General features: G+C 49.9%; 1 protein-coding gene across 1 annotated transcript in view; it reads left to right on the top strand.

Annotated features, from left to right (window-relative positions):
* Eng (endoglin) overlaps positions 1–10,419 on the top strand; it is a 39,030-nt gene that overhangs the window by 26,979 nt on the left and 1,632 nt on the right. The window contains exons 6-14 of the mRNA XM_057754779.1: positions 338–464; positions 1,185–1,359; positions 1,520–1,662; positions 6,536–6,673; positions 6,895–6,933; positions 7,354–7,470; positions 7,817–8,068; positions 9,300–9,354; positions 10,271–10,372. Coding sequence (XP_057610762.1) covers positions 338–464; positions 1,185–1,359; positions 1,520–1,662; positions 6,536–6,673; positions 6,895–6,933; positions 7,354–7,470; positions 7,817–8,068; positions 9,300–9,354; positions 10,271–10,372 — 1,148 coding nt within the window. The remainder of the gene's footprint in view (positions 1–337; positions 465–1,184; positions 1,360–1,519; positions 1,663–6,535; positions 6,674–6,894; positions 6,934–7,353; positions 7,471–7,816; positions 8,069–9,299; positions 9,355–10,270; positions 10,373–10,419) is intronic.

A 10,419-nucleotide genomic window follows, 5' to 3' on the forward strand; every position in this document is an offset into this window, starting at 1 on the left:
CTATGGCTGTGGTAAACCACCATGATCAAGGCAATGTGTAGAGTTTATTTGGGTTTATGGTTCCAGAGGGTCAGAGTTCATGACAGCAGAATGGGGGTTGCAGGCAGCTGAGAGTTCGTGTCTTGACTCACAAGTAGGAGGCAGGGAGCACACAAAGCCCGCTCGGTGTCCTACATTCTCCAGCAAAGCCATCCCTTTCACCTTCCCAAACAGCATCCCAAGTATTCAAATGCCCGAGACTTATATGCGACATCTCATTTAAACAGACACACCAGGTCTGTCCCCAAACTCACTCTTACACTCTATCCGCACTGATCCGGTTCTCTACCTGCTGCAGGCCCCAGACAGTGGACGTAAATGTGGAACTGAGTTGTGAATCTGGGGATCCCGACGCCATTCTTATCCTGCAGGGTCCTCCACATGTGTCCTGGCTCATCGATGCCAATCACAACATGCAGTTCTTGGTGAGCTTTGAACCCCACCCTGGCCCCCGAGCTGAGACTGTACACCATGGTCATTCCACCTCAACCAACCTCCTTCTTTCCTTTTCTTCTTCTTCTTCTTCTTCTTCTTCTTCTTCTTCTTCTTCTTCTTCTTCTTCTTCTTCTTCTTCTTCTTCTTCTTCTTCTCCTTCTCCTTCTCCTTCTCCTTCTCCTTCTCCTTCTCCTTCTCCTTCTTCTTCTTCTTCCTCTTCTTCTCTCCTCCTCCTCCTCCTCCTCCTCCTCCTCCTCCTCCTCCTCCTCCTCCTCCTCCTCTTCTTCCTCTCTCTCTCTCTCTGGTTTTTCGAGGCAGGGTTTCTCTGTGTTGTCCTGGCTGCCCTGGAATTCTCTCTGTAGACCAGGTTAACCTCAAACTCAGAGATCTGCCTGTGTCTGCCTCCCTGAGAGCTGGGATTAAAGGCGTGCGCCACCACCACCGGTTCATCCCAACTTTTTACCTCTGTCTAATACCTGTTTTCCTTCTCTGGTTAATTTAGAGGCTACTTCCTCCAGCAACCTTTTCTTAATGAGCCAGAGAGTCTTTTAACCTAGACTGCTGGGTCAAGGAAGGGCCCTGGAGAGACAAACTCTGAGCTGGGTTAGAGAACAAAGAGAAGAAAGGGCCCGAAGGGGGAAAGGTGGCCAGGCACAGGGAAGGGAAGGCAATGCCACAGCTGATGCCCTTGCTTCCTTCTCTGCCCTCAGACCACAGGTGAATACTCCATCAAGATCTTTCCAGAAAAGAAAATCAAAGGCTTCGATCTCCCAGATACACCCCAAGGCCTGATCGGGGAGGCCCGCAAGCTCAATGCCAGCACCATAGCCTCTTTTGTGGAACTCCCTCTGGCCAATGAGGTCTGGCTGAGGGCCTCCAGCTGTGGTGAGCCCAACCTCGTAGCCCTATCCTCCTCTCTGTCTCCCCTCAGATTGCTTGCTGCACTCTTCTTTAAGCTCAGGTGGCTTCTCTGTGCTCACTGGCCTTATCTGCCATCCAGCGCTCGCTCGGTGACTGTCCACTCTGCCCACCTCTGGTCCCACAGGTGTCAGGCTGCAGACCTCCCCTGCACCAGTTCTGACCACACCTCCCAAGGTGGAGTGCAACCCTGGGCTACTCCTGTCCCTGATCCAGCCAAAGTGTGGCAATGACTTAATGACTCTGGAACTCAGTAAAAAACTCGTGCAGGTAAGTGAATCCTGCCCCTCCTTCTGGGAGCGACATGGACAGCTAGGCCTCACCCAGGCAGCGGGGCAAGTCTCAGGTTCCTCGTTTGTGAAATGTGGTTTGAGCCTAGCACAGACCCATGCATGTGCATTCCCAGAACCCAGGAGGCTGAAGCAGGAGGATGTCTATCTTCTAGGATAGACATAGAAGGTTCATATAGGAAAACGGGGGGTGGGGGGGTGTCAAGGTTATCCTCAGCTAAACAGCGAGTGTGAGGATAGTCTAAGCTACATGAGCCCCAATCTCAAAGTACCAGTAATGATAATGCTAATGTAGGTAGTCATTATTAATGTCAATGCCGGCTGAGCTGGGTGGTCACAGAAGTTTGTACTGTGTGATCTTTGCCTGATCGATAAATACAGAAAACAATGCATGGGGTGGAGAGGTGTTTGGTGGCAGTGTCCATTGTGCAAGCATGAGGGCCTGGGTTTGGATCCCCAGCACCCATGGGAAACAACCCTTAGCACTGAGGGCCCTGGAGGCTCTCTGACCAGTCAGGCTAGCCGATTAGTGAGGTCCTGGGTCACTAAGAGACCCTCCCTGTCTTGCTAGGTATGGTAGCCCACACTTTTAATCTCAGCTCTTGGGAGGCAGAGGCAGGTGGATCTCTGTGAGTTCAAGGCCAGCCTAGTCTACAAGAGTGAGTTCCAGGCCAGTTAGGGCTATGCAGTGAGACCCTATTGATGGGGGCGGGGGGAGCATGGAGGTGTGTATCCTGTCTCAAAAAATAAGGTGGATGAATCCAATGAGAAGGCCCAGTGGATAAAACACTTGTCACATAAACTGCTAACCTGAGTTCAATCCCCGGAACCCACATAAAGTCGGAAGGAGAGGACCAACTCCACCTAGTGCTCTCTGACCTCCACATATGTACCCCACCCATGTCACAAACTTAATCGTAATTTAAATTTAAAAATAAAGTGACATGCAAGAGTGGAAGGTGCCTAGGGCCTGATTTCAGACTCTGGCCTCCACACACAATGCACCTATGTGTAGACGACCATGCAATGGGTGGACCATACACACACACACAGAATATAGATACATGCATAAAATTTAAATGCATACTTTTAAGAATATAACAAAAACAGGGAATAGATAGATAGATAGATAGATAGATAGATAGATAGATAGATAGAGAAAACGAGAGAGCTGCTAGACTTTTAGTATATATTCCTGATTGGACTGGAACTCAAATTCACAGACATCTGCCTGCCTGTCTCATCTGCCTGCCTGTCTACTGGGTGTGGGATTCAAGGTGTGCACAACCACTCCTGGCACAGAACAGAGAAAATCTTCATTTTCCCTTCTGATGACAACAGTTGCCAATATTGTGCTGTCTTCCTTCCCTTCCCTCCCTCCCTCCCTCCCTCCCTTTCTTCCTTCCTTCCTTCCTTCCTTTTTCTTTCTTTTCTTTGGTGTTTGTTGTTGTTTTCCTGGACGGGGGTCTCCTATAGCCCAGGCTAGCCTTGAGCTCACCACCTAATTGAGGATGACCTTGGACTTCTGACCCTGTCTTCACCTTGTACTGTGGGTTGCTCGGAAGCCTCTTCTCTGTTTCTTGCACAGGATAACTGCTGAAGACCAGCTTCGACATGACTCATATGCTTCAGGGCAGGGGAGTGAGGATTAGAACTTCTAAGCAAAAGGAACAGAAATAAGAGCAGAAACACAGAACAGCATTGGGAGGGACATTCAGTGACTATTGAATCCTCCTCGTTTATTTTCCACATACTTACAGATTTCACTCCAAAAGGGGAGGAGGGAGGCAACAGACTTCATTAACATGATATAAGGAAAAGACTTGAATTCTCCAACCTTTGGTCCACCTCTGTACCCAGAATCCTAATTGACCACACCCTAGGTCAGACTCTTGTTTGTAAGCACATCTGTTGTCAACAACTTTGAGAGAGCAAAAATAAACTCACACTCCCTGACCTCCAGTCCGGGTGGAACAGGCTCGCAGCTGTATAACCACACTGTGCTATCCTATGCTTCTGATCTTTGTACAACGCGGAAAACTGTCTTTAATGTCACAGTATCAGCTACTCTCCCCAGGGACTCGGCAGTAGGCTGCACCCAGTTCCACACTCAACACGCTCAAGGCGTCCCAGTGAGTCAAGCTCTGTGCGGATCATCTCTGGGTAGTCTTTCAGGGATTGTGGTTTGGAGCCTGATGTTTTTCATGCCAATCCGGAACAGGATTTAATCTTCAGATCTCTTTACGAGAGAGCTTGTCCACGTCTTTCTACTTCCACACTGAAAGAAAGCCCTCTGCTAGTGTGGGAGGGGAGCGTGCGTGTTCGGTTATTGCTTGAATTAAGATTCTTTCTTCGCAGCAAGCCAAGGCCTAGCTCTTTGTGAATATTAAGAACTCAGCTGTTTCTGGGGCTTGGTGTGTCTCTTGATTTCGGTATGATTTTTAAATTTTTTTTAGATTTATTTATTTGTTATATATGTAGCATGTATTCTGCAGGACAGAAGAAGGTACCAGATCTCATTACAGATGGTTGTGACCCACCATGTGGTTGCTGGGAATTGAACTCAGGACCTCTGGAAAAGCAGTCAGTACTCTTAACTTCTGAGCCATCTCTCCAGCCCTGATTTTTTTTAATTTTTATCTTTATTTTTATGCCAAGTGGTGGTGCATGACTTTAATCCCAGCACTTGGGAGACAGACCAAACAAAAACATGCCATGTGTACATTTTCCCTTTAGTTTCGTTTTCTGCATTTTAACTTGTTTCTTCTCCCCTACCCTCTTTCCATTTGGTGCTCTACTGCTGAGCTGTGTCCCCAGCCTCACTACAACGGGTTTAATGTGCTTTGTTTTGGGAGTCAGTGTCTGGCTTTGTATCCATGCTGGTGTGGAACTTGCTATGTGGACCAGACTAGCCTTGAACTCAACAGAGATCTGTCTGCCCCAGTCTTCCAAGAATTGAGATTAAAGACTCTTAGGGTTGAGGATTTAGCTTAGGGGAAGAGTGCTTATCTAGCAAGCGCAAGGTCCTTGGTTGGTCCTCAGCTCCCGGGGTTGAGGTAGAATGGATAACAAAAAGGACACTCCCCTCCCAAAAAAACCCCCAAGTAATGGGCACACACAATCTTTGTTGAGCAGGGTGGCGCACGCCCTTAATTCCATCACTTGAGAGGCAGAGGCAGTTGAATCTTTGTGAGTTTGAGGTCAGTCTGGACTACAGAGCAAGTTTGAAGACAGTCAAAGATACACAGAGAAACTCTTTCTCAAAAAACCCAAAACAACAATAACAAAAAGATTAAAAACATGCACCATAATGCCCCAGCATCTTTTAATTTTTTTAAACAAATTTTTTGAGAATTAAAAAAAAAGTATATGGGTGTTTTGCCTACATAGAAATTTGTGCACCACATGTGTGCAGTGCCTGTGGAGGCCAGGAGAGGGCACTAGATCCCCTGGAACAAGAGTAACAGATGGATATGAACTGCCACGTGCATGCCAGGCAGTGAACCCAGGTTCTATGTAAGGGTAGCCAGTGCTCTTAATCACTGAGCCATTTCTCCAACTCCACTCCCTTCTTTCAACTTTTGAACATTAAAAAAAAAAAGTTTAAATTAAGATGGAGCTTGAGAGATGGCTCAGAAGTTAAAAGCATTTGCTGTTCTTTCAGAAAACCTGGGTTTGATCCCCAGCACCACACAATGGCTTACAACTATCTGTGATTCCAGTTCCACAGGGTTTAACTGCTGGGCCTCTGGATGAACTACATAAATGTGGTGTACAGACATACATTCAGGCAAAATACTGCGTGCGTGCATGCATACACACACACTCATGAGTGCACGCGACATGGGTTCAATTCTCGAACAACAGGAAAAGCAAAGAGGACTCCTAGTTGCCTATTCTCCACTGAGTCATTTCTTCCCTTGCCTTTCTGAAGTCTCTCTCAGAACTTTGATAAATCATCCAATGTCCCCTCAAAGAGTTTAAATAAGGATTTGTTTTTCTTCTTTTTTTGAAATTTATTTAGTTTTATTTTATTTTTTGTTTTTTTTTAATCCTTCTAAATGGGATATCTTTTTTTTTATTTTTATTCTTTTTTAATTAAAATTTCCACCTGCTCCCCGTTTCCCATTTCCCTCCCCTCCTCCCAAATATTGCCCCCTCCCCCCTATCCCCACTCCTCTTCTCCTCCCCCCACACCATTCCCCCTCCCTCTCGATACTGAAGAGCAGTCCAAATTCCCTGCCCTGCTATTTTTGGTTTTTTAAGACAGGGTTTTTCTTTAGCTTTGGAGCCTGTCCTGGAACTAGCTCTTGTAGACCAGATTGGCCTCGAACTCACAGAGATCCACCTGCCTCTGCCTGCCAAGTGCTGGGATTAAAGGTGTGCGCCACCACTGCCCGGCTTTATTTAGTTTTATTTTATGTGAATTGGTGTTTTGCTTGCATATATGTCTGTGTGAGGGCGTCAGATCTTGGAGTTCTAGACAGTTGTGAGCTGCCATGTGGTTTCTGGGAAATGAACCCAGGTCCTTTGGAAGAACAGTCAGTGCTCTTAACTGCTGAGCCATCTCTCCAGACCATATTTTACTTCTTTTTAACTTATGTGTAGGGTGGGTATCTGCAGGGGATATGGAAGGAATTGTTCATCAGAACTGGAGTTACAGGCAGTTGTGAGCATTCTGACACGGGTTGGGTGCTGGGAACTGAACTTGGGTCTTTTGCAAGAACCCAGTGCTCTTAACCACTGAGCTATTTCTCCAGCCTCGGTTGGCAGTTCTTCTAGTGTATTGGTAGTGACAGCAAGGCCCGAGGAAATGCAGGGCCTCCTAACGGCACCCGTCTCCCCTGAGTCAGACAATGCAGTGCACCATCACAGGCCTGACTTTCTGGGACCGCAGCTGCCAGGCTGAAGAAAGCGACAGCCACCTTGTCCTACGTAGCACCTACTCCAGCTGTGGCATAAAAGTGACAGAGTATGAGATCAGCAACGAGGTACGGCCTGGGCCAGGAAGGTGTTGGGACCAGCCTCGTCAGGGGTCTCACTGATCCTCAGGGCTGAGGGATGTTTGGGGGAGCGGAGAAGAGTGTTCAGTAGGAGCCAAAGTGTGGATCTTGCTTTGCTTGGTCTTCTGACTCGCCAGATGGGTTTGGGAGGCGGGACATCCTCTGGGGCCTGTCTGGCTCTCACCAGCTTCTTGCCTCTGTCTTTGCAGGTGATCATCAGTTTGCTGTCAGGCTCCCCACCGCTTCGGGTAAGATGGACAGCCCTACCATGCTCTCCAACTGGTTCAGGGAGTACTGTTGGGGCTGGGGCCCTGTTCTGGTCTAGCAGGGAGCTGGCCTCAGGAAACTTGGGTCTGGATCCTAACAAGCCCTGTGTTTCCAGTACGCCTCAGTCTCCCCTTCTGTACTAGGGCCGTAGTGCTGCAGAGGGTCACACTTTCCATTTCTGAAATCCATCAAGTAATGGCTGTGTGGCTTTAGCTGTTAACTGTGGCTTGAGAAAAGAACTCAGCCCATAGGGGTCTCAGGAGCAGTCACTGAGATACGTGGATTTTTTTCCATTAGCCAAGTGAGTTCTTGATAAACATGAATTTATTTACAAGGTGAGGATGGGGTCAGGCAGTTCCTGCGGCCACCCTTCCAAACTGTCCTCCTCACGCCTCTCACAGAAAAAGGTGCAGTGCGTCAACATAGACAGCTTCTCCGTCCAGCTGGGCTTCTACCTCAGCCCGCACTTCCTCCAGGAATCCAGCACCATCAAGCTGGGCCAACAAGGCTTCGTGCAGGTATGGGGCACCCAACTTGACTCCTCAAGTCTGGGTTCTTTTGTTCCCAACACTGTTAGAGGAAAGATGGAATTTAATCTTCCAGAGGAAGGTGAGGGTCAGCCTAGGTGTGTGGAAGGGGCAGATTGAAAAGGCTAGGTGACGGTGGCGCACACCTTTAATCCCAGCACTCAGGAGGCAGAGGCAGGTTGATCTCTGTGAGTTTGAGGCCAGCCTGGGCTACAGAGCAATTTCAGGACAGGTTCCAAATGCAAATAGGAATGTCACACTGTCCTTCCTGTTTGCTCTGTCAGTGAAGGGTCAAGGATTTCTGCACATACTGTATCCCCCTTCCCTCTCTGTGCAGGTGAGGATATCCCCATCCACCTCTGAGGTCACAGTCCAGCTAGACAGCTGCCATCTGGATTTGGGACCTGAAAGGGACATGGTGGAACTCATCCAGAGCCGAGCAGCCATGGGCAGCTATGTAGGCTTGCTGTCTCCAAGCCCTTACGGTGACCCACGCTTTAGTTTCCTCTTCCATGTCTACATGGTGCCCACACCCACGGTTGGCACCCTCAGCTGCAAAGTAGCCCTGCAGTCCAACACCTTGTTGAAGGTGAGTGGGGCTCACCCAGGTCTAGTTTCAAGGTGGCTTCTGGGTCTGGGGTTTGCAGATGAAGAGGTGACGGGTGCAGTGAGATCTAGACAGCTGGTGGCCAGCAGAGCAAGAGCCTGGCATGGGGCTGGACGGCCTGGCTATTGGGAGCAGTCACTGCTACCTTATGAATAAATCTGTGGCATTAGAATATATGTACAGCTGCAACTACAGCTGTCCATCCATCCGTTTATTCTTGGCATATTTAACCATCCTGTCATTCACCCACCCACCCACCAGGAGTGTGAGCATTCATCCGTATGCCCACCCATGTACCCAACCATCCACTCACCCACCCAAACAACCCACACTCCCACTCATCCACCTACCCACTCACCCACCCACCCACCAGGAGTGTGACCACTCATCCGTATGCCCACCCATGCACCCAACCATTCATTCACCCATGCAAACAACCCACACTTCCACTCACCCACCTATCCGTCCACCCACCTAGCCATCCATCAGCCCACCCAGCCATCCTTTCACCAATCTACCTAGCTATCCATGTACTCTACCCAACCACACATCTATCTACCTACCCATCCCTTTACCCACCCATCCCTCCCCCACCCTCCCGTATCCACCTACCTTCCCTTCCCTCTACTCATCCACCCACCCTATACATCCACCATTCTCAGTACTTCCCACCAAGACACTTACTTCCAGCATCCTGCCCACCCAAGCGGTGATCGCCTGTGAGCAATCTCAATGAACCAGATAGCTTCGTAAAGAACACAGGCAAAGCCTGCCATTCTGCTTGCATGTGCAGCGAGTCTCTGTTCTCAGGCCCTCGGTCCTGACAGTCACAAGAACACTCCAAGTGTCTGCACAGAGATTTCCAGGCCTCAAGACCTCCCGAAACTGGGGCCACCAGAAGGCCACACCTTCCAAGCCCTGAGCCTCCAGCCTCTAAAACAGGCATCTGGGATGGCCTGGCGTGTGGCTTGTGGCTTGCACAGGGTAACAGATATGGGGATCCCACTAAACACATGGGCATCAGAGGCCTCCAGTTCACAGCAGCCTCAGACTCTCACACAGCTCACCCCTCCCTAGGACTTGCCCACAGCAAGTCCTAGGTGGGCATAGGACTCAGCCAAGGCTTGGAACGGTGGCAGGCCAGAGCTGCAGAGACCCACACGCTGCCAGCTGAAGGCTGGACCACTTAGCTATCACTCTCCTCCCCCCTCAGGAAGTCTCCAAAACCATCTCCGTGCGCCTGAACATCGAAAGCCCTGACCTGTCTTGTAAGTCGGGAACGGTGGACAGTGGGATGGAGCAGACACTGGTGGGAAGCCCTTGGCAGGAGAGGAGGGTTTCTCAGGCCCAGCAGCCAGAGGAACTCACAGCCAGATGCCCCTTACTAGAGGAAGGAGGACTGTTGAATGCCATGGGCCAGCTCTCTTGACCTCAGGCCCCTCCCAAGCCTCATCTCTATTCCCTTAGTCCCCGGTACTCCTTGCTGAACTTCCTGGATGGAACATGAGGCACCCAAGGTGTGGTATAGGCCTTACATTCCTTGACACCCCAAGGGTGGAGGAGACCCCTTCGGCCTGGCACCCTGTGGTCTCTTTGTTCCCCCTTGCGCCCAGGCACCACCAAGCAAGGCAGTACCTGCTGCTAGGGGCAGATATATGCCGTGTAGGTTAGGATGGCTTGCGCTCACCCCCAGTCAGGATCAAGAAAGAATGCAGGACTCTTAAATCCCCTGCATAGACAGGGAGCCAGAGACCGGGGCCCGGGACCATGTAGAAGACAGGGCTGTGGAAGGAGTGGGGGCTGCAGTAACCTCTGGTTACTAGTCTCAAAAGATGCTCTGGACCATCTGAACCCCGCATAAGGCTCAGAGATGAGCGGGGGCTCACCTAAGGTTACACAGTGTGGCAGAGCAGCCCCTTTCATTCTTTGCACCTATGAGACCATCCATAGAGATGTTTCTCTGCTAGCCTTCAGAGACAGAAAGGTGGCCCAAGAGGCCTGGCTAGCTGGGCCCTCAGCTTAGTACTGCACTGAGCCCACGTGCTAAATGAAAAGATGAGTTTGGAGAACTCAGAGGTCGCTGGCTGAACTAAAGTGAGCTAGCCTAACACGACAGGGGAGGGGCAGGCCCAAGGCCAGAGTACAGCAGCAACACTCACTCCCACTGGCTCTTCTCTCACACAGGCAAAGGCCTCGACCTGTCCTCTGTACTGGGTATCACCTTTGGTGCCTTCCTCATTGGGGCCCTGCTTACAGCTGCACTCTGGTACATCTATTCTCACACACGTGAGTACCCCAATCCTCCACCCCATCCCTACCGTGAGCACTCAGGG

The sequence above is a fragment of the Chionomys nivalis genome, chromosome 22, assembly GCF_950005125.1.
Source record: "Chionomys nivalis chromosome 22, mChiNiv1.1, whole genome shotgun sequence".
Lineage (NCBI taxonomy): Eukaryota > Metazoa > Chordata > Mammalia > Rodentia > Cricetidae > Chionomys > Chionomys nivalis.